The sequence below is a fragment of the Alosa alosa genome, chromosome 17 (assembly GCF_017589495.1).
Source record: "Alosa alosa isolate M-15738 ecotype Scorff River chromosome 17, AALO_Geno_1.1, whole genome shotgun sequence".
NCBI classification, from domain to species: Eukaryota; Metazoa; Chordata; class Actinopteri; order Clupeiformes; family Clupeidae; genus Alosa; species Alosa alosa.
Genome location: NC_063205.1, coordinates 15,363,267 through 15,388,261, shown reverse-complemented (window position 1 = coordinate 15,388,261; position 24,995 = coordinate 15,363,267). Strand labels below are relative to the sequence as shown.

Here is a 24,995-nt window from a genome sequence, read left to right as displayed (position 1 = left end):
TATTAACTGCCTTACTAAGTCCTTCTTAGCCAAAAAGAGAAATACAACCCAAAAACCAACAGGATCATGAGCTAGACAGTGTTAGTGGCTTTCTTATCCACTGCCATGATGTAATGCTAACAGTCAATCAGCAGAGCATTGACATGCGCATGTCCATCATAACTGTCAAAAGTGATTACACGCCTCATTAACTACTGTTGATTACAAATGGAACTGTGATGGAGAGGGTAATTGAAAAATAACCTGAAAGGAAGATTCAGTTTATTGGTTATACTGATTGGTTTTCTCATTAATTGATTAGGTGTGATTGATGGCTAATTTATTGAATTGACTGATTTGACTCGGAGCCCGTGACTGATGTGTTCATTTGGTGTGGTGTGTGTGTGCAGGTGTTTGACGTGGCCAGTGCAGACCTGGTGTGTGAGATCCGTACCAGTCGGCTGAGCACCGTCCAGTTCTGCCACGCCTGCCCCAGTAGCCAGCTGCTGGCCATCGCACTGTCACACTATGCCGTGGAGGTACGTGTGTGTGTGTGTGTGTGTGTGTGTGTGTGTGTGTGTGTGTGTGTGTGTGTGTGTGTGTGTGTGTGTGTGTGTGTGTGTGTGTGTGTGTGTGTGTGTGTGCGCACATCACTAAGGATATCATTTAGCGCACAAAAGTATCTCATGTCAGTCATTTATTTAAGAGCTATTGTATCAAAGCATCATCGTTGAGGCCCCCATGGCTTCAGTTCCTCTGTTTACGCCTGTGTTTGACATGGATAGAGTTGTTAGTGGGGTTTGGTCCATGCTACCTTTTCTCATTCTAGCCCAGGTTTTCAGAACCCATGTGAACATAGTCCATGTAAACACAGTATAGTATCTCTAGTAGCATTACCGCCCTTTCATTGTTTAACACTCTTTTAACTGTGTGTGTGTGTGTGTGTGGTAGCTGTGGGATTTTGAATCCAATAAGAAGATGGCCGACTGTAGCGGTCACCTAAGCTGGGTGCGCTGCGTGCAGTTCTCTCCTGATGGATCACAACTCCTCTCCTGCTCCGATGACCAGACCATCAGGGTACACACACACACACACACACACACTCTCTCTCTCTCTCTCTCTTTCTCTCTCTCTCTCTCTCTCTCTGTCTCTGTCTCTCTCACACACACACGTACATACATACACACACACACACACACACACACACATCTCTGCCTCACTCATTAATGAAAAACATACTTCCCTGCAACTTTTTGTTTCGTAATGATTTTCTTTTTTAAAAGAATCTTGACAAAGTAAGACGGTGCATGTAGTCTCTCTCTCTCTCTCTCTCTCTCTCTCTCTCTCTCTCTCTCTCTCTCTCTCTCTCTCTCTCTCTCTGTGTCTTTATCTGTGTCTATCCTGGACTCTATCCTGGCTCTCCGCCTCTCTGAATTTTCTGGTTCCTTGTACTCCCCATCTCCATGTTGTTAGTGTATTAGAGGTGCTATTTGACTCAGGTGTGTGTGTGTGTGTGTGTGTGTGTGTGTTTTCTCACTCCCTGCAGCTGTGGGAGACTAAAAAGGTTCACACCTCGTCCGCTGTCTCCCTCAAAAGGGACTCTGACGCGCTCTTCACCAACGGTGACATCACAATGGTTACCGCCGACAAGCGTAACTGTCTACAGGTACATGAACGGACATTATTTTGTCAAGCCATAGGACATTCAGTCATGATGACTAGTATATTTGCATGTAGGAGTATGCATAATCGTGTGTGTGTGTGTGTGTGTGTGTGTGTGTGTGTGTGTGTGTGTGTGTGTGTGTGTGTGTGTGTGTGTGTGTGTGTGTGTGTGTGTGTGTGTGTGTGTGCAGGTACTGAGCGGGCACACAGGTTCTGTAGTGTTCGAGTCAGAGAAGCAGGAGTCCAGAATCCGCTGCACCTGCATCTGCAGACAGCCTGCTGTTGTAGCCCTGGGTAGAAAGGATGGAGTTGTGAAGGTAGAACACACACACACACACACACCCACCAACACACACAAGCATGCATGCATGTTTTTATGTTAAAGTAATGGCTTTAAACTCATTTTGATGATGTGTTGACTTAAAATAGACAGATTTGTGTCTGTCACTATTGATGCGTGGCCAGAACACACTACGCTCGGAGTGACCAGTGTTGCATTATGCAGCCCTGTTGTTCTGATCACGAATATGACCCTTTCCATCAGTTCACAACTAATTGGGTAGCCCATTAGCACTAAATGGATACCCAGTATGTTGGTAATTGATGAGGAGAATAATTCCTACATTAAACACAAGTGCACATTTACAGACCTACAGTTCACCCATTTCCAAATCCATTTTCAGTGTAATTCCAGCCAGTGTTTTGATGAACTGTTGTACCCGTTGAGTTGTGATACCTAGGTCTACTGCACAGGCACATTTGAAAGATAAAAACATCACAACCGAATGCTTGAACAAGAACGCCTGTAGTTTTATGCTACCTCGGCTAGACTTTCCAAATCCGTGTCCAGTTCACTTCTCTCTGATTTCCCCCCAAATCTGTGTCTGTGCCACGGAGAGGGAGGTCAGGCTGGGGTGCTGGCTCGTGCTGGACCTTGGTGGGCTGTGGGTAAAAATAATTGTCACCTTGCTTGAGGATGTTTTGTGTGGCTCTCTGTAATGAGAGGTGACACAGTTGACATCCTGAGAGATGCATCAGGGTGACACCAACAACAGCTTGTCTCTCTCTCTCTCTCTCTCTCTCTCTCTCTCTCTCTCTCTGATTAATGAGCTGTTAGCTGTTAGTGGTTGTATCTCCATGTCCTGGCTGCTCTCTCTGTGACTCTGACATCACAGCTGACAGATGGCTGGGGTGCATCCTCAGGTGGGCTGTGTGTGTGTGTGTGTGTGTGTGTGTGTGTGTGTCTAGGAAGGGTATGTGTGTCTGTGGGAGGGTGTTTTGGGGGGTTCTTCCAAATTAATGAAGTCCCCCTATTTAACCCTGTCCGGCCGCCAGAGTAATTGATATTAATTACCTCTCCTCTGTGGATGCCACTGGGGTCTACCTGTCCACCTCAGTTCACCTTCCCTTACTGTTATGATGGGGGCATAATGAGATGTAGAACGAGAAGAAGTAAATAAAAGAGAGACTGTGAAGTGTATGGACAGAAGAGTTGACAATATAGAGTGAAGGATGGCAGATCAGAGAAAAAAGCAAATCTATATTGCACATACATTTTGAGAAAATCATATAAATGTCCAAAACAGCTGAAATGAACTGGTTTTTTTTTTATTTATTTCAAACACTAATTGCTAACAGTGTATTTTCCACTGAGTTTTTATTTTTACTGTGTGACCCGGTTTGGCTACTCTGAGAATGGTAACCAGCAGGAGGCAGTGTTGCTTTGGCAATTAGTCGGGCTGCACCACATCTGCTGCTGTACCAAGGCCACTGTATTAGCCCTCTAAGCAGAGGAGTTCTATGAAGTTCCATTGTTATGTAGAAGGATTATGGAAACTAGTGGCAACAAAAGTAAAACAAAAATGTGTGGAAGTGTGTTGACATACAGTGTGTTATTAGGCATATTGTGTGTGTGTGTGTGTGTGTGTGTGCGCATGTGTTCTGACCCATATATTGTTTTGTCACAGGCAGAGAGGCTCACGGCTAGTCAGTTTCTGAGAAGCATCGGCAGGAGGGCTCTACAGATGCTGAGCTCCCACAGGGCCTTTGTACTAGCACTAGGGCTAGAGACAGGCACAGTACAGGTACCAGAGAGAGAGAGAGAGAGAGAGAGAATGCGTGTGTATCTATGTGTATGAAAAAAGAGATTGTGTGTGTCTGTGTACAATAGAGAGAGAGGGTGTGCATGTGAGCTCTTGTGCGTGTGTGTTTGTGCATCTGTGTTTGTATTGTTGTGTGTGCATGTGTCTGAGGGCCTGCATTTGTGTGTGTGTGTGTGCGTGCGTGCGTGCGTGCGTGCGGGCGGGCGGGCGTGCGTGCGTGTGTAGAGGGTGGCACTGGAAGAGTGCCCTCATCAGTGATAAGAATAGGCATTTGGTCAGGCACTGCAATCACACCTGTGAATGGTGTGTGTGTGTGTGTGTGTGTGTGTGTGTTAACATGTGACTGAAACATTCAGTAGTTCAGGCAGTGATTTACATCTGAACCGATTTCAAAGGAAGACAACGAATCTGGTAAGTAGGTACTGTAGGTAGGTGGTCAGAGAACTTGTTGACCTCGCCTCCACTTCTGTCCTTTCTCTTGTTTACTCTTCTGATCCCCCACCCAGACAAAACAGACCCTCCTAGAAGCCTCCCCAAGTTCCATCAAAGCAAGACCCAGACAACAACAACAACAGCAGCAGCAGCAGCAGCCTTCAGTTCGATAAAATGACTCCCTTCCTCTAATGTCCACAGACCTCTCCACTGTCTGAATAACAGACCTCCAGGCTATTTTCTTCGTACCGTTCTCAGGAACTCTTAATATTTCACGGAAAGGTTGTGGTCAGGTAAGGCCACACTGTGAGAGCTGAGGACTGAGCTGACTGCTAGTGTTAGCTTCACTGGTACCTTCAGCAGCGATGCACCCTGCTGTGTCTCCACTGATCTCGCTGTGAAAAGAGCCGGCATGTCTAAACGCTAACGGAGCAGCTCGCCGTAGGCCTGCCATGTCAAGCATAAAGTGTGTCTCTATTTCAGGTCCACGCTACTTGCCCTGCTCTGAGTGGCTGTTTGCATTTACCTAATAGATGCTGGTATGTCTGGCTAAAAGTGCTGCCTAATGCTCTGTAAAGAACTGAGAGAAAACTTCCACTGCAGAATTAGAGAGCATGGCTCTTTTGGAAGTTATATTCTGAAGTAAATGGTGAATTAAATTTAGAACTAGATTTTGAACTAATGCGTTCTTAAAGTATGATTTACTGAAAGAGCTGATCCAGGTGTGGTTCATTGGATGATTTGGATGTTTCCATTTTAGTACCCATAATAGAACATGGTGGACAGAAACTGCGTACTTGTAATGATGAAGATTTACTTAATTAATAAATGTATATTATCTGTACTTAGTGTAGAACTATTGAATAAAGACTAGTTGATGATGTAGTAAATGCTGTATAACAGTGTAATAAGCAGAGGGAGCATTTGTACTAGATCTGTTGTGTATTTGTGTGCATAGTTAGTATTCAAGCGGCTCTTGCGCTCGCCTGTCTTTGGCAGTCAGCTGAACGTTGTGCTTTAAGCACTGTTTAATAGTCAGCCATTGTGTTTGAACTGAAAATAGAATTTTCTGCACTAGTGAGTGTAGATTGCCAACTTTTATCTGAAATAGCTTTTTTCTTTCTCCATTGAGACTGTGTGTGTGTGTGTGTGTGTGTGTGTGTGTGTGTCCTCTGAAATCCTCTGCTCTGTAGTCCTTGACTGGCAGTATCTCACACAAAGCGTTGAGCTTTGCTCTGAAACAGACCTAATCAATCGCGCTCAGACAGGCTAGATGTTTTTTTGATGTACCTTATCATTGTCATTCCTAGTTCCACCCATTTGCTCTCTCTCTCTCTCTCTCTCTCTCTCTCTCTCTCTCTCTCTCTCTCTCTCTCTCTCTCTCTCTCTCTCTCTCTCTCTCTCTCTCTGTCTCTCTGTCCTCACATGCCGTTCTGATTGGCTGCGTTTTGTTCTCCTTAATGCAGCAGCAGATTTTTGGGGACACTGAAGCCATCGTCTCCATCTGTGTGTTACCTCCCATCCTGTTCTGCTTGAGGTGGCGATGAGGCTTGTGTCTTATCTCTAACCTTGGTCAAAAGTGTGTCCACTGCTCAGTGTGGCCCCTGATAGAAATCTAAATAGGAGAAAGTGTGTACTTCCACCTGTCGAGTTTATGTTCATTTATCCTTAGCGTTATAGTGGTATTCCAAAATGATGTTGCACCGTGTACAGACCATGTGGTTCACAAAATATAATGAAAATATATCAACAAGGGGAATAGTAACATCATTTTTTTTGTTTATTTCTGATGTATAGTTCTTTAAAACTGCCTGGATCTTAATGGGCACATTTGGGTTATTCTCTCTGCCATTAATGACTGGAAAATACTCTACTCATAGCCGACAAATTTCCAGTGTCGTGCCTGAATATAAAAAGTCAGGAATGACACTGAAGGAGGAACGCTTCTTGTAATGTGACATATTCAACGACTGGCGATTTATTCTCTGCCACGTACCATGACTCCACGGCCAAAAGTCTAGCATGAGTTTTTGGGGAATCTCCTACGACTCCCGTGTTGACACTGACACTATGACGACACGCGACGAGAAGGCTACAAAAGATAGGCTACATGATCTTGCGATGTGGCCAATCTCCTGACCATGACGTGGCAAGAATTTGTGGTTCTCTGGTCACCTAGTCTGACATGATCAATCGTAAAATACTAACGTGGAAGACAAAAAAATCGTGTAATCTGCATAGGCCATTACTTTTACTCCTTTTGTACTCTTAAATTGTCTTTGAATGTTTCTTTTGCCTTTATTTTTTTGTAAAGCATGTTGAATTGCCTTGGTGTATGAAGTGTGCTATAGAAGTCAACTTGCCTTGTCTTGCCTTGCCCATCAGTAGCATGGTGTAAAGTGCTAAGGTTCCTAAACGTGATATGACTGGTTTGCTTGTCTTTTTTCTCTCTCTCTCTCTCTCTCACTCACTCACTCACTCTCTCTCTCACTCACTCACACTCTCTCTCTCACACTCTATCTCTCTCTCACTCACTCACACTCTCTCTCTCTCTCTCTCTCAGGTGCTGGAGGTTCCTTCTGGAGAGACCCTGGCAACTCTCTCAGGTCACACTAAAACTGTCTTCCACTGTCAGTTCACTGAAGATGGACAGCAGCTGATCACCTCCTCAGAGGACACTACCATCAGGGTGGGTCCATTTCTCTCTTTCTCTCGCTCTCTTGTCCTCCCTGTCATTCTTCACATCCTTCTTTTTCTCTCATCTAGAGATTTCTCTCATCTCTCTCTCAGTCCTTCTCTGTCTATCATTTTCTTTTTCATTTTCTTTCTTATTTTCTTTCTTTCTCTCATTCTTTAATCTCATCTTCCTCACTATTTCTCTCCTCCATCATCATCTCTCTCTCTCTCTGTCTTTGTCTCTCTCTCTTTCTCTCTCATCTCCCTCTCCCATGGCTGTGCTGACAGGTTGGCCAGTAGGGAAAGTGTTGAGAGTGTTTTTGGGCTGTTCCGCTTCTATACCCTTCAGCACCTCTGCTCTGTTCCACACGGCTGCACCAAGAGCCCTCTCAATCCCACACACACACACACACACACACTCAAACACATACACACACACACTAATATTCTATCTATTCTATCTCTCTTTCCCTCTTATTGACACACCCATCCATACTCTACACTCATCCCAACACAAATACACATAAGTATTCTTACTCACTCTCTCTCTCTCTCTCTCTCTCTCTCTCTCTCTCTCTCTCTCTCTCTCTCTCTCTCTCTCTCTCTCTCTCTCTCTCTCTCTCTCTCTCTCTCTCTCTCACTGTCTTTCTCTTTCCCCCACCCACACGTACACACTGACAGGCGCACAAACATATTCAAATGTTGTCAACAGAGATTGATGATGTATATGCTGCGTGTGTTTGCATAATGTACCATCACACCTGTTAGGATGATGTTGCTGTCACTCTCTCTTCCAGTCAGATCCTTTGTTGTTCACATCCATAATCAATTTAGCTTTTACTGAAAGGGTGAAGATCAGACAGGAATTTAGTTAGAAAGAGATGGGGAGTGGATTTGGGAGATGACTTCAGGTCAGATTCGAACTTTGATCTTCATAAGCATTGTATGAGTAATGAGATGTCAGTGTGGTCAAAATTAAGTATTAATCCACAAAGAGGCAAAAAGTAACGCACAGGCAAGCCGACCGTACGGCAGAGCACAAAGCTTTATTCACACACAAGCATCCTAGCGAGCATGAGAGCAACAAGTTAACCATTATTTACTAAAACAGGGTATTCTTGATGGATTACATGAAATGAAAGTAAAAGAGCTGTCATGATAAGGAAAAGCTGTTATTACTCCAGACTCCCTAAGGGCGGTTGACCTCAGAGGTCATGGACAAGAGAAACCCAAAATAATGCAGACCATCCTTTTAATGTCTACATTTCTTTAAAGTGTAGCCAGTTGGACAACAAAACCCCAGTAGTCATTAAAAAAGGTAAAATGATGTCTAATTACTGGAAATCTCCCCGCATCAGTACCACTGCACTCCTGATATGGCTTCTAACACTTCTTGACCAGAGTGAGTGGCTGAAAGCTCTATGCAAGCCAGTGGTTGGGCTGTTTCCCTGCACAAGTGACTCAGTCAAATCAAGTCCAGTCCTTTTTCCCTGCCTGAAATAGCACACAGAGGGCATTCGCAGTCTCGTCACACCTCAGTGATATGACCGATGCGGCCAGCTGAGTCCTTTGATGTTGGGTTGATTTAACACGCCTGTGAAACCGGCTGTCTCGCCATCCCGATTTGTCTTTAGTCGCACATAGTCTCTCCTAGAGGCCCCGTCATGGATCTAGGGGAGATTGGGCTGTTTGGATGTTTAGGGTGTGTTTTTCTCATCTATTCTTTAGACGTCTTTCTTTAATGTTGAGAATAGCAGGATTAAATTAAATGATCCTTAACTTCTTGTGTGGTCAGACCAAGCTCATCTCCTGGCCATTCAGGTTTCAACTTTCTAGTAACTTGGGATTAGACTCGTTGTCTTATTTTCAAGACATGCCGTTTTACCTACTAAGTGTATGCATACTATTACATGCATACTAATTAAGTACTATTCCGGTCCATGACTGCTGTCTGTCAGGAAGACCAGTATCTTTTTTGTGTCATCTAGTAGGGATTCAGTCACACAAACTTTTCATGAGTAGCCTAGTAGCTCAGAAGTTAAGAGTGGCCTACTTTCTAACCCCTCCTAAACATTAAAGTGAATCTGGTATTTTTTTTAACTTTTGAACTTTTAAAAAACACAAGCATTAAAGTTTTTACTGCTTTGGATCCTCAGAAATTAGTTGAAAAACCCTTGATGTAAAAGACCAAGTAGAACCATGTGAGAAAGTTGGATACAAGGACTCACAGGCTGTATGTCGCCCCCTGTAGGTGTGGAAGTGGCAGACAGGGGAATGTCTGGTTCTGAAGGGACACACCGAGTCGGTCAGGAGGTTCTCTCTTCTTCCCTCCTCGTCTTCCTCTCCAGCTCTTCTCTCGTGGTCTTTTGATGGAACCATCAAGGTAACAAGCAGTGTGGTCAACAACAAACATGCTGTCTAACACTCCCCACCCCACCCACCCCTCAAGCTCCTTTACAGACTTCTACTATAATACTACATATATGCACACTCCAAACAGTTCTTGGTTTTGTACATGTGTGTCTGTTCTGAATGCTGTGCCCCCCCACACACACACACACACACACACACACAACTATTAAAGAAATGCATCCACTATCATTCAGCACATTATTCTGTCACATCAATTATTCTCTCTTCATTGTTCTCTGAGGTGTGGAACATGGACACAGGAGAGAAACAGCAGGACATCACCGGTCACCATGGAGCCATCCTGGCCTGTGACGTCTCCCCTGACGGACGGAGGTTCGCCACCACATCTGCTGACATGACGGCAAAGGTGAGGTGGTGTAGAGAGAGCGAGAGAGAGAGACTTTTGACCTTTAAAATCCCTTTATTGAACCATTATATGGATCAAAATAGCTACCATGTTAGCTTCATCCCCCAGCTAGCACTAGCATCAAGAGAACTAGTGCTAGCTGGGGGAGGGAGGGAGGGAGGGGGAGAGAGAGGGAGAGAGAGGGAGAGAGGAGAGAGAGGGAGAGAGAGGGAGAGAGAGAGGGAGAGAGAGAGAGAGAGACTACAAAAAAAATACTACCCTCACATGCTGGACAAATAAATCCCCTGTCAAAGGGCTGATGGCTGGCAGAGACTTTAATAGAGATGTCTCGTGTCACCGGAGAAAAAGTGATGGTGGTAATGACTGCTGCGAGAGAGAGAGGAGGAGTAGAGTGAGATTGAATGGCTGGTAGATGGATGATATTGATGGATGAGATATTTGCAAAGTTTTCTATCATGTGTCAGAGTCTTATAGCCTCATGAGGTACGTGTCCTTGCAGAGGTCACCTGTGTGAGTGTGTGTGTGTGTGTGTGTGTGGGTGGGTGTTAGAGAGAGAAAAAGAGAGAGAAGTGAACCATTAATGTGAGTAAATCTCTAATAATAAACACATATATGTCCTAATATTGTACAGTATGTAGGTGTATTTAATGAAGGGAAGTGTGCCTAGTCCTGCAGATATCTTACACAGCTCTTCAGAATGCTGTAGAATGCTCCATTCACTTGAATGGGCCTTCCTAATGTTCGGAGGTCTGATCATTTTGTATAACAGACCATTATCAAGGAAAATGGGTTTTGTGCTTCTTATTCACGTCTTTCATATCACTCCGCAAGTAGTCCGGTCACTTCTTGCAATGGAACTTCATTCAAAAGTGAAAGCAGACGGTTGATCAGCTGTGTTCTAAAGAATGTTTGATTCTTTCAAAAGCCACAACGAAACAGTAAGAATTAACTGTAAAGAGACACATCATGTGGAGTTCATTTGTTTTGTTTTGGCAAGTAGTCGTATAATAAGCAGGATAATGTATAGAACGCCTGTCATTATCGGGAAAATAAGTCCCTTCAGGGCAAAGCAAGACCCCTCCACTGGAGCGTCAGGGTCCGGTTCGCCTTGTTGGTCCTTATTGTCCTGATAATGACCGCCATTCTATACATTATCCCTTACATAACGTCTGCAGTTATAATTTTGGTCCTTGTATAGGTGCTTCTAACACACACACACACACACACACACACACACACACACACACACACACACACACACACACAGGTTGTGTGCCCATAAAAACCTGTTGGTGAGTCTCTGGTGATACTCACCCTTCAGATGGAGATGCGCAGTAATTAGGACTCTACCAAATGAGCCCAGTAATTACACTCTCCATGTCCACCGCTGTCAGTCAGCCGTCTTACACACACACACACACACACACACACACACACACACACTCATGAGCAAGTGAGGGGTAATATCAGGAAGGAGGGAATAGGTAATAAAGGTGATGGTGATGGAAAGACAGAATGAAAGAGAAAATGAACTGATTAGAAATGAAAGTGTGAGACATCGGGGTAAAGGCGGAGGAAGGCGTGGAAGGAGAGGGTGAGACAAGGAGGGTTAGATAAAGAAGTGAGAGAATGCTGACGGCCAGACAAGTGAGCCATGATGTGAGATACACACTCCAGAGGCAGCCATTTGTAACATGTGCTGTTGGTGTGTGTGTTGGACACCTCTCTTCTTCTGTGGCAGCACAGAGACACTCGGTGACTTGGTCTCGGTCACCAGTCCACAGTCCACAGTCTGACCACAGCTAATTGAGTAACAAGGCAACATCTATTTGCCAATTTAGTCCGATGAGCACGATCGATAGGTCAGAATGGATAGGTCAGCGCAGTGCTCCCACGCACCACACAATAGGTTCAGTTCATGTACGATGCGCTTTGGTCATTGAGTGGTCTAGTCACTCTGCAGTTTGTCAATTAAGCCACATTTAGAACAACCGTGTAACAGCAGTACAGCACAGCACACGCATGTAGCGTGCTGTATGTCACATTGGAGGGGAACACACAGTTGCAGCACAATCTCTTGGCCCCATGACCTTTGATCCCTGACCTCTGCCTCAGGTGTGGAGCTGTGAATCCTGGGAGCTGGTCCTCACCCTGAACGGGCACAAGGAATGTGTCCGCAGCTGCCGTTTCTCTGGTGACAACCGGCGTCTGGCAACCGGGGATGACAATGGAGAAATTCGTGTAAGAAATATTTTTTGTAAACCTTTCAATTGTGTCTCTATCTAGGCTACCCATAGACATGATAAATGTCTGTCTATATGTGTGCGTGTGTGTGTGTGTGTTGAGTGAATGAGGGAGAGACAGAGCCTAAGGCAACAGTCATCACTCTGCCAACACTAAATGTCTGGCCTCAGGGGCAGAAAATAAACAAACACACTCACTCTCTCACACACACACACACACACACACACACACACACACACACACACACACACACACACACACTTACATATGAGCACACAATTCAGATATGTGAGATAGACTGTGATCATAGACTATCTCTTAAACACACACACACACACACACATTCCTTACATATGAGCACAGAAATCATGCAAACATAGATGCTCTCTTAAACACACACACTCACACACACACCACACACACACTCCTTACATATGAGCACACAATTCAGATATGTGAGATAGACTGTGATCATAGACTATCTCTAAACACACACACACACACACACACACACATTCCTTACATATGAGCACAGAAATCATGCAAACATAGATGCTCTCTTAAACACACACACACACACACACACACACACACACACACACACACACACACACACACACACACCTCTGTTGCTGCCTCCTCATCTCCTCCTTGTGTACTACAGTGTGATTTCACCATGTCCTTAGAGATTCATGGATTTGTGTCAGAAGCAGTTAGCACCAGGCTTGGCTCTCTCCTACAGCCTTGCAGCCATCACACTCGTCCATGTCAGACTGAGACCCCAGTGCGCCTCTAATGCATGCAGGGCACATTAGTGCTGTTTACGTTTTCACACGTCAATATTATGAGAGTGAATATATGGCCCTGTTTACATTTATGTGTCCGTGTGGCATTGTGATGATGATGATGATGATGATGACATGAACATCTCTTCTCAGCTGTGGAACATGCTGGATGGAAGCCTGCTGAAGGTCTGTTGCCGTGGCAATAAGGATGCAATGGACTCACAGCACGGAGGCTGGGTGACGGATTTGCACTTCTCCCCCGACAGCAAGGTGCTGGTCTCCACTGGAGGGTACATCAAGGTGAGACACACACACACGCACATGCACACACACTGTGTCTCTGTGGCATACCCATATACACACCCACAAGCACCTACATTCACTCGCATTCGTATCTCACTGTATGAATTAGTTTGAAATACAAATGTCATACAAATGAATACAGTAGCGCCTCTGATATTTTTGTGTGTGTGTGTGTGTGTTTCTGTTCTGTCTTGACGGAATCGTCTTCAAAGTGTCTTTGACTAGCTGCCATTTTACAGGAGGCTGGGGTCAGACATAGTTCAGATTGGCTGTTGGGCACTTGTCTGATCGATGATATTTGGAACAAAGGCTTTGTCTGTGTGTGTGTTTGTGTGTGTGTGTGGGTTTGGGTTTGACGACACAAACAACAGCAGTGCTTTTCTGGGAATGATGAAATGGAATTGCTCATTCAACTCACCCACCCCATATCTCTCTCTCTCTCTTTCTCTCTTTCTCTCCATCTCTTTCTCTCCATCTCTCTTTCTTTCTCTCCCTCTCACCCCCTCCTTCTCATTCCATCCCTTGTATATTAATTTGTGTCTGAGCATATTGAAATCCAACTGCAAGAGTGAAGATAGATTAACTGCATACAATAAAGCAAATCTTGGAAACTAGAACGCCAGGAGTATCCAAACCAATTCAAGGATGAAGCTTTTTCCCCTCCACCACAGTCATTCAATAATTAATTTAGGCAGAAATTAATTACTTTTCCACTTATTCGAAATGCAGGCTCCATGTGGATCAACAATGGGGGGAAATTTTCAATTCAATGGAATTCGACTAGGATGAGATGTAGCCTTCTAAAAAAAAAAAAAAACAATTTTGGCCCCGTCATCAGAAATATGAAACCTTATCGCAAAGGCTTCAGTTTGGACATTTCATAGCAGTTAATATTAGAAAAGGAAGTGATATAGGATCTTTGCTGTGCATTATATGAGAAGGTGAATCATTTCCTCCCTTTCTCATATTCCTCGTTGATATTCGTCGTCCGTGATATTTATTTCTTCACCTCTATGTCACATTCTGATTGTCTTTCCCTGCAGGGATTTGTGCATTTCATCACTGGAATGATCTAGTGAGGAAGGGGATGGGGGGGGGCTGTTTTGAATGCAGATCATGGTTTCACTTAAGTGCACAGTATTAGACTGGAAATGACACTGTCTCTGGGTTATTGTGTTCAGAGTTCTTTTTAATGGAAAATCAATTTTTCCCACACCATTTATTTCTTCTCTGTGCAATAAGCACAAACATCCACAGATGTCTCAGATAGCAGGAGAGATGGGGTGGGGGGGTGGAAGGTGCACAGCAAATTCTACAGCTAGTCATTCCAAATCCTCAGGCGAGAAACCTTTGAAATATCTAATGTCATAAGTGATATCTCAGTGTGATTGGCCCATACTTTTAGCTATATGATTGACGCAATGCTGAGGATTGGGTTCTATCTTCCAGAAGCATCTGTGTAATGATTTTATGGAACTTTTTTTCGCCGAAGAGATGAGTAAGCACTCACTAGTAAAAAAAAAATACATGAACACAGACAGGTTAAATTTGGCAACCAATGAACTATGCTAATAATAACACGAGAAGGACCGTTTAGAAATTTTCCGAGAACCTCAATGAACCCTGGGTAATGCGGTTTCATGTGTGGCGCCACATCAGTGTGGCAGATCAAACGTTACCCCTGTTGTTTCAGAGGCGGAGATGTGGTGATGAATGCCCTTTTATCCTTCTAATGAGCAGTGATGGATTATCGGGGCTGTGCTGAGAGTGCTGTGAGCGGTGATTGATTAATAGGCCTGCATATTGCTGTTTCATCAGTCATCATTACCATGCCTGTCAGCAGTGCTCTTCATAAACACGGGAACAGCTTTACCTGTAACCTGTCCATAATTGGATTGAAGAATCTCTTTCTGTGTGTGTGTGTGTGTGTGTGTGTGTGTGTGTTGGAACTGTGTTTATCTGCTAAGTTGGGTGCAGGTGTGTGTGTGTGTGTGTGTGTGTGTGGGTACAGGTGTGGGGGTACATAGACGTGATGTGTGTGCGTGTGTGTGTGTGTGTGTTGGAACTGTGTTTATCTGCTAAGTTGGGTGCAGGTGTGTGTGTGTGTGTGTGTGTGTGGGGGTACATAGACGTGATGTGTGTGTGTGTGTGTGTGTGTGTGTGTGTGTGTGTGTGTGTGTGTGTGTGTGCATGTGTGTGTGCGTGCGTGCATGTACACATGTACATATACAACACACATGCATTATGTGCAGACTAAAGATCTAGACCCACCCCCCCCCACACACACACCCTATGATGAAGGACCATATGATGTAGAATGGTAGCAATAGTGAAGCATTGGCTGCCTCTCCCTCTCCCCTGGAGCCTGCAGTACAATGAGCTGACCTGTGATGAGAAATGACAGCAGAGCCAACTGGACACGACGGCCGGAGGAAGAGATCTATCTCTGCCGGCCAGTGGTCTTTTATATTCACTCATTACGTTTGGCTGTGTCACAGGCTGCTGTTGCATCAATCCTGGAGTAAAAGGGGGGAGAATGGAGAGGGAGAATAGTGGAGAGAGAGAAAGAGAGAGGGAGGGAGGGAGGAAGAGATGGATTGATGTGAGGTGGAAGGTGTGGGTTATGTGTGTAATTAAAGTTGGCTGTGTGTGTGTGTGTGTGCTTGTGTCTGTGTGTGTGTGTGTGTAGGGCAGCATGCTGCTGTCTTTGCTCTTTCAGTTCAGTCTGAAGGTCATTTGCCCAGCCTGTCTGACAGAAGCTCAGGTGATGTGACATCATATACAGTGTAAGTGTGTGTGTGTGTGTGTGTGTGTTCATGCAGGTCAGCTTCTCTTTCATTTTTGATGCCTTTTCATGTGTGCATGCTGTTAGGTCTCTACGGTGGGGATCTTTTCATGAGGGACCCTTTGAGCTCTTCCTATCATCTCTCTCTGTCTCTCTCTCTCTCTCTCTCTCTCTCTCTCTCTCTCTCTCTCTCTCTCTCCTCTCTCACTCTCACACACACACACACACACACACACACACACACACTGTATCATACAGTACACCAAGCAAGAATAAAGTGTATATAACTGCCTTTGTGTGTGTGTGTGTGTGTGTGTGTTTAGTTTAGAGAGATATTATCTGAGAGTAAAGAGTGATGGAGAGGTCAGACACTATATTACACCTTTACTCAGGGTGATACACCACTGCAGTTTATCATTCTGTCTGTTTCTACAACACACACACACACACACACACACACACACACACACACACACACACACACACACACACACACACACACACACAGAGAAAGCTCACCACATCCCATCACATGGCTTCCTGTATTCCACATAGAGAAGGTGTGAAAAAAATCACTAATTTGTCTCTCTCTTCCACACACACACACATACACACACACAAACACAAAACAACATATTCCCACATTACACACACACACACACACACACACACACACACACACACACACACACACACACATACAAACACACAGAAACACACACACCTATAATGATTGTCTCTGAGTCTCAGTACTGGTCCCTAAACAGGCCTGCAGCCCAGAGTAATTCACACTCAGTAGCCTCTGCGGTGCTGACCCAGACTCCCCTCCACTAACAATAGCATGAGTCCTGTAGCTATCTCTATCTCACACACACACACACACACACACACACATATACACCCCCTCTTCTTCACTACAGGAAAAACCAGTCTTCACTAGCCTGTTGAGGAAGCACAAACTTCCTTCCTCCGCTGTTCTCAAATCATCAGTCGGAAACTTCCCGCTATCAGTACCATCAACCACATCAATACCGCAACATTACTTTTCCAATTATTGCTATCGGCAACAGCATCACCGCTTCAGTGGCAGGCTCTGCAACTGACTGAGAGCAACATGTCTCGCAAGAGCATCTTCAAATACGTGATTAAATCAGTCCTCAAACACACTCACACACAGTGCAGGTTGTCTAGAATGTAGCCCTAAATGCATTACGCCTTATTTTCTGTAACCGTTTAGTTGTTTAGGTCGTCTGAGCTCGAGTTCCAGGAATGCGGTAGTTTATTAGGAACTTAATGTCGAAAGGTCAGTCGGTGAATGGGTCCAGCCACTTACAGCCTGTATGTATTAACCTGCAAGTTGCTCTGTGACTTGTATTAGCTTCCACCAAAACAGCTTAATGTCTCAAAACCTGTAAGTGGACTTAAAGAGGCTCACGCTCATGTAAATTGGTGTTAGAGGTTAGAGGTTCATTGCCAACAGGGAGCTCGATCACGGTAAATGGACTGTATTTACAGTGTTCTTCTACTCTGCGCCAAGGTAATGCATCTCGCTCAGCTTCTTGGAAGAGGAAGGCAGAAGGCAGCTCAGGGGCAGGAGCGGTTTACCGGCTCAAGTGTCCTCCTTATGGGTGCTCCGCCATAAGGGCCAAGAACGGCCGGGAAATCCTACAATTGCCGGTCACCCACTCCCCTTCTTGAGACCTCAGCACCACAGCCGCAGACAGTCTGAAAAAAAGCATTGCGCTAGGGTATCTGCTGAAGTATTCTCTGTGGGAGTTTTCACAGTGACACGGCACCATGTCTGAGGGACCGGTTGAGCATGAGAGATGTAAACAAGGTTGAGGTCATGCGCTCTGCACATTCCCTCTGTGAATCACAGTGTCCTTGTCTTAACTCTTTTCACCAGTGGACCAGATATTTATGAGCGGGTTAAGTTACTAGGACACTGACATTTCCTCCTGTTTGTATCCTTCTGAACTCATTCATTTTCACCAGTTCTCACAATAGAGACTGATGAACAACTGTGTCTTATTAATGACATGTAATGAAATTTAATTTCTTACCAATTTCTACTATACTTATACTTTTACTTAGCAACTTTTAATTTTACATTATGTTCTGATTCCTGATTGCAGATGGGTTTAGGTCATTCACCCGTCACCTTGTGGTACAAAAAAAACCCAAAGGTGACGTTCAAGCAAAGATCCTTGATTACTAACCGCCTTAACCCTCTCTGGTTCAAGTGCTTTGACTGAAAGAGAACTGAAAGAGGGTGTTTAGGAGGTCGATGCTATTTGTTAACAATTTCAAGACTGAGTCAGAGAAGGATCGATGGGGTGTCTGTTAAAAATTGAAGTCTGATGAAGAGCGTGTAGCTCGAAAACGTTCACTTGGTCAAATTAAAGAAAAGCAAAACGGGAGCAAGTGTGCGGACATTCAATTTAGTTTTTTGAGTGTCTGTTAAATACCCCACATTTCATTGTGCATCATTGCATTCATATGTTTCAGCGATCTGGTGTCTTATTGAGGCGAGCATAGATTGTCACATCCACATGACCAACCATAAATCTGACCTCTAGCATTAAACATGGTCAAGCATTTTCATCTGTTTTAGCGCCCTACATGATGGCTTTCTCCCTGTAGATTTCTATGGCTTATGGCCATCCACCACTTCTTAGCTTCTTGTAGCTCACACCTCCAGGGCTTATTATTACGTGCAAAATGACCTGTCAATCATGATGCTGATTATTGAGTGTCTTTAGGTTCTGTGGGATCCTTGGGGAGGGACAGTGGCCCAATGTGATTATATACTCTTGACGTTACAGCAGTAGTGCGGTCTCAATCCAGCCCCTGATGAGACACAGACAGAACACTGCTAGCTAGCATCAGCTAACAGTGAAGTTAACAGCATCTCACCAAGTTTATTAGAGTTTATTTCCTAGAAGGCACAAAGTGGGTCTACTGCTTCCCTCCACATGTCTGACCTCTGGGCAGGTTATGTATGACTGAAGTGAGTTACTGAGACGATGTGACATCACCATATACATTCGTTTGTGTGGGTGTGGGTGTGTGTTTGTGTATATGTGTACATGTGTATGTGTGTGTGTGATTGTGTATGTGTCATTGTATTTGTATTGAGTGAGTGCACCTGTGTGTTTCTGCATATATGTGAATACCTGTGTGTGTGTGTGTGTGTGTGTGTGTGTGTGTGTATTTACATGTTTAGGCCTGTAGGGTATATCATACCCTCTGTAATACACAGTTGAGAGGCCAGAATTGGGTGTGATTGACCTCACAGCATGCTGATTATGTGTATGTGCATTTGTGTGTGTGTGTGTGTGTGTGTGTGTGTGTGTGTGTGTGTGTGTGTGTGTGTGTGTGTGTGTGCTTGTGTGTGTGTATGCCTGTGTGTGTGTGTGCAGTGATGGATGAGTGGATTGTGAAGGAGGAAAGCCCAGCTGCTGCTCTGTGTTGCCAGGGTCGTCTCCTCCGATAATGTTTCCCTGACGGATATGGGGTGCTGGTTGGAGGTGAAGCAGGGGGGCAAGCGGCCAAAACATCAACCTTATCGCCCTGCGTTCACGCTCCAGCTATCAGGCCTCTCTTTCCCTCTCATCAGTCTTCCTTTTTATCTCTCTCTCTCTCTCTCTCTCTCCCTCTCTCCCTCCCTCTCTCCCTCTATGTGCCTTTTCAATCCCTTTCTCCCTCTCTCCTACTCTGCCTCTCTCTACCTCGCTCACATATCCTCCTCCTCCTCCCATCATCCCTCTCTCCCCAACTCTCTCTCTTTCCCTCCCTTCTTCTTTTCCCTCTCTCTCTCTCCCTCCCCCATTCTTCCCTTCTGCCCCTCTGCTGTGGCGCTGCAGTGGCCATAATCTCCAAGTCACACTGCGTCCTGGCCGTGGCTATCAGTCACGGCTCCTAAACGGCCCCAGGCATTCTCGAGGGCTACAGATCTCCTGTATTAAATAGCAGATCCGTGTCCCGCACATTAAACTTTATGACAAAAGGGGGGACTAATGAGAAAGGTATGGCTTGGCTGGAGTGAAGAGAACTCTAAAGGTCAAGATAGTAATTACTGGATTTAGGGATGAAGGGAGGATAGATAGATAGATAGATAGATAGATAGATAGATAGATAGATAGATAGATAGATAGATGGATGGATGGATGGATGGATGGATGGATGGATGGATAGATGGATGGATAGATAGGGTAGGTGTTAAAATGAACCGTGGAATGGAAGTACAGAACAGTTGAATGAACAGTGTGTGACCAGAAATGTGTGGCTAAGACTGTTGGGGTCTGTGTGTGTGTGTGTGTGTTTGCATAATGTGTATGGATACGGAAGTGTAGCCTTTACGCCAGGCTGCCTGTGTGTGTGTGTGTATGTGTAAGACATGTGTGTAGGAGTGCGAGCTGAAAGTAGAGGGCATTGAGAGGTTTTCTTTTATTGCTCAGTAGAGAAATGAAACTGGTCTCCGTGTGAGATGAGAGGGGCTGTGCATAATGACACATGGCTCATCAGGTCTCGCAGGAGGTGAATCACAGCTCTACGCTCTGCACCTCGTTAAGAGTTATTAGGCCTCGTTAGACAGGTGCTGAGGAGGACCTGAATGCCCATAAAGGAAGACATCATCTTATCCCTATGGACACCAGCTGCAGATGAGTCAAGGTCATGGTGACCTTGATAGACACAGATATGGGGGAAGGGGCTTGGGTTGAGGATCAGTGAGAGAACCAGTAGAACATCGACAGACATCCAGCATGTTGACATGTGTACAAGTGTAAAAATGATGAATGAACCCCCACCCCTCAACACCCCTCAACAAACACTCTCACACACACACACACACACACACATACACACACACACACACACACACACGGCTGCATAATTAGTGTCATAATGAAAAGAGGTAAGCATTCAAGGGTAGCAATTTAAATATTTTGTATCAATATTGGAAATTGTTTAATTTCACCTACAACTCTTTCTACACAAATGTAATGCAAATTCAAAGCAAGCAGAAAACTATTTGAATACTAATACTATTTGAATACGGGACAAATTCGGACACACATATCTGGTATCTGATATGCGATGTAATAATAGAATGACATCATAATGATCTGGTCTCCTAGGACAGTCCGCTGTCACAATAGGCTGGTGCCATTATGATCTGCTCCTGTGATGATCTGCTGCCAGCTATCTCAATGGGAGAGGAAGATCAGGGACACTCACCTGCAGTGTCAATCTGCTACGACTCCTCCTGAGCCATTGGGGAAAAAATAGTAGTAGAAACACACACAAAGATGTCGGCTTGTGAAAGGAAGAGAAGGAGACAGAAGGAAAATCAGCACATCACACACACACCAGAGAAATGAGTTCTGACTTCCAAACGAGGCCATTACTTAGCTGCTCCAGCACCATTTATGAGGCCAACTGGTGCACTGTGGCAGTGGAGGCTCTTTGTGCTGTCCTTGTGTGTGTGTGTTTCTGTGTGTTTCTATGTGTGTGAAGGGTGCACATGAGAGGCTATGTGTGTATATAAGTGTGTCTGTGTGTGAGTGAAAGTGTTACTAGTGCTTTCTGGGTCTCTGTGGGAGAATGGTGGAGTGCAGCTGGTGTCTGGCTGAAGCCGCTAGGAGCTGTGGGCTTTGGAAAGTAGATCAGCCTTGTTATTGCCAGTCTGTTTTCTGTTTTTTTTTTTTTTTTTTTTTGCGTGTTTTGTGAAATATTTATCAGAGCTCAGAGCCTCCTCATGCTCATTAGAGATACTGTAATTGTCTTACTCTTGGAGCTTGTGTGTGTGTGTGTGTGTGTGGGTGGGTGGGTGGTTGGGTGTGTGTGTGGGTGGGTGTCCATGGTAATTGTCTTGACTGGGAGGACAGGGCTATACTTCCCACACTCCCCAGATTCACAGAGGGATGAGTGGATTTGATGGTTTGTTGTGTGTGTGTGTGTGTGTGTGTGTGTGTGTGTGTTCACTCAAGGGTGGGAGGGATGTGAGGGATGAAGAGAGAGAAGCATGGGAGGAGGGGGCTGTGGGTTTAGGGGCCTGATCAGGAGCCCCTCATACAGAGAGCACTAAAGCCCTGCAAAGCCTCCACACACCCCATCCAGCCACCACAGCACCATGGTGTCATTAGGAGTAGGGAGCAGAGGCCACACACACACACAGACAGACATATCTGCAGGCATGCACAAATACTAGGGGTGGGCGATATATATCGTCTGCGATAATATCGTGATTGTTGTTTTAACAATGTGCAATTTGACATTATCGAGTATTTAAATTACTTATGGGGAAAAAACACTCGAAATCACGCATTGAAGACTCGCATTGAATACATTCCCAGGAGGTGTATGCGGGAGAAGCCTCTGGCTGCAGCAGAGCAAGTGCCACGTGATCACTAGTGGGTCACAACATTGTCCCACGCACGCCTAATGTTTATTTTGTGCAGCGAGAGTAGCCTACTTGGGATTTTATGCGGCTACTTTTGTCAAGTATTTGTTCAAGTAGCATTGATGAGAGAGTCACGTTTTTTCCTACACGGTATTATATGAGAAGAAAACATTAGCCTTTGAGTATTTTAATAGTCGGTTGTAAACAAAGAACTATTCTCAAGTAACTCTTTTGTAAATGGACTGAAGTTCGCTGTAAATATCTACGTTTACCGCTGATGCTAACCGTTAGCATCTCAATGGGATTTCTCATATACATTAGCCATAAGCTAACGCATTAGTTTCTATTCTGTAACTTGGAATGCTAGCCTCTTGGAAGGCTAGTGCTCTTAAACAAAACATAGAAGGAAATAACTGATATGTACTCTGTTGGTCTGCTTAGTTTTACAGTGAATCCTATGTAAAGGTTTGAAAGGAACTTCAGCCTCAGACTTTCTCTTGGGAAACTGTTAGGCCTATTCATCTTCTCTAATGTAGCTGGCTAGACCATGTCATTGCCACACACCCAAGTGGGGGCAGAATTGGAAATGTGTCAGAGTGACAATGCATTGGTTGATTTGGTTAAAAAGTCACAGGTTAGGTTATTGGTTATTATTGTAATGATGCTATTCATAAATAATTAACAAAACATATTTTTTAAAGGATATCAACTAATTATCGTTATCGTCAAAATCACAAAAAATATTGAGATATTATTTTTTGTCCATATCTCCCACCCCTAACAAATACACACACTCACTCACTCCTACACCCCTATGCTTACATTCTCACACACACACACACACACACACACACACGCACACACACAAGCTCATATACATGTATTAACATATGCAGACATGCAAACACACACACACATACAGTACACACACATTTTGAGCTCTTAACTGTTGCCATGGCTGAACATGGCCTTTGGTGATGACTGTCCATTTGTGTTCATGCCACAGAGATATTATGGAGGCCCAACAACACTGTCTGGACACACACACACACACACACACACACACACATATATATTGAGCTGTTGACTGTTGCCATGGCTGGCTAATCTTGACACATGGCCTTTGGTGATGAGTCCGTCACTTTGTGTTCAAGCCACAGAGATATTATGGAGGCACACACACACAACTATATTCATACACACACATTCATACTCAGACAGACACAGACACACACACACACACATACAGTACTGTGTTCTTGATGTCTTCAAGTAGTGGTTTCTGTCTGCTGTGAATGTTTGTGTGCACACATAAATATGATCCAATCGCAATAGCAGTCACATAAGAAGGCTTATTGCTTAACACACATCTGCCTACTTTGCTCTACTGTCTGTAATTCAGTCATAACCTCTTCCTCACAATAGTAACTGTTTCTACACACACACACACACACAGTTGTTCTCTGACTCTCCCCTTTGGCAGGGTTCCACTCCATTCCCTGCCATTGTCTGATTGCCTTTGTGTGTGTGTGTGTGTGTGTGTGTGAGAGAGAGAGAGAGAGATAGAGAGATAGAGTGAGTGAGAATGAAAAAGAGATTGTCTGGATATCAATATTTTAGGGAGCCCAGTGTTGGATGAATAATTAAAGGTCAATTTCAGATGTAGTCTTCCCCTCACCTCTCCTCCTCTGCTCTCTCTCTCCTTCAGCTCCATTCACTATCAGTCTTCCCCTCTCCTCCTCTGCTCTCTCTCTCTCTCTCTCTCTCTCTCTCTCTCTCTCCTTCAGCTCCATTCACTATCAGTCTTCCCCTCTCCTCCTCTGCTCTCTTTCTTCTTTCTCTCTTTCATGCTCTCTCTATCACTATTCTGTTTATTTTTAATCTAGATACCTGTCTCAGCCTCCCCCCTTACTCACACACTCACACACACACACACACACACACACACACACACACTAAGTCACTTACTCGGCTACTCACACACATTCCCAGTAGAGTGTGTGTTGTGTGTTGGGGTGTGTGTATGGTTGAATGGGCCAGTTGTGTAGGTGCCACATGGTGCTTGTCTTATGTAACACATTCAGTTCTCCCCTGCAGGCGGCGATAAAGAGGACACACAGATTAAGGAAGGTCATTGTCCACACACACACACACTCACGCACACACGCACACACACGTGTGATATTGATAAACCATACCATAGCATAAGGCACAAGGTAAATAAGTAATATGACATTCCCTTATACATAGAATTACACAAACATATTTATCTTTAAACCCACAGTCCATCAATGCACAAGGAATTTGACCCTCTTAGGATTAAAACACCATACACACACACACATACACACACACACACACACACACACACACACACACACAAGCTCAGACATATGGATGAGCACACATTCACACACATTTGCCCTGCTGTTGTGTGTCATCATGTCAATGGAACAGGATAATGGACGCGACACAGATGTGTGCTGCTTCAGTGGAGATATGGAGCGTAGAGGTGTGTGTGTGTGTGTGCGCGCTTGAGTGGAGATATGGAGCTGGGAATTGTTGCATTGACAGCCCTCTCCGTCTAAGATAATTCTATTAAGGTTTCTGTGTGTCTCATTAGATAGCACAACAATGAGATAGCTATCTCTCTGCCAGACAAAGGACACACACACACACAAACACACACACACAGACTTTCTCTCGTTCTGTCTCAATCTGTCACACACACAAAGGTGTACCACCAAGTATTTTTTTCTTTGCACCACCTTTTTGCACCCCCACACACACACACACACACACACACACACACACATACACATTCATTACACTGTCTGTTTTA

At 44.6% G+C, this 24,995-nt stretch overlaps 1 protein-coding gene across 6 annotated transcripts in view; it reads left to right on the top strand.

Annotated features, from left to right (window-relative positions):
• apaf1 (apoptotic peptidase activating factor 1) overlaps positions 1–24,995 on the top strand; it is a 54,679-nt gene that overhangs the window by 16,791 nt on the left and 12,893 nt on the right. For 3 of the 6 annotated variants that reach the window (XM_048267838.1, XM_048267839.1, XM_048267841.1), the window contains 10 exons: positions 390–518; positions 931–1,056; positions 1,526–1,645; positions 1,833–1,958; positions 3,609–3,725; positions 6,739–6,864; positions 9,103–9,234; positions 9,505–9,630; positions 11,746–11,871; positions 12,813–12,959. In XM_048267838.1, the coding sequence (XP_048123795.1) occupies positions 390–518; positions 931–1,056; positions 1,526–1,645; positions 1,833–1,958; positions 3,609–3,725; positions 6,739–6,864; positions 9,103–9,234; positions 9,505–9,630; positions 11,746–11,871; positions 12,813–12,959 (1,275 nt within the window). Of the gene's footprint in view, positions 1–389; positions 519–930; positions 1,057–1,525; positions 1,646–1,832; positions 1,959–3,608; positions 3,726–4,249; positions 5,515–6,738; positions 6,865–9,102; positions 9,235–9,504; positions 9,631–11,745; positions 11,872–12,812; positions 12,960–24,995 lie in introns of those variants that run through there. The other 3 variants (XM_048267842.1, XM_048267843.1, XM_048267844.1) reach the window with 2 other exon arrangements.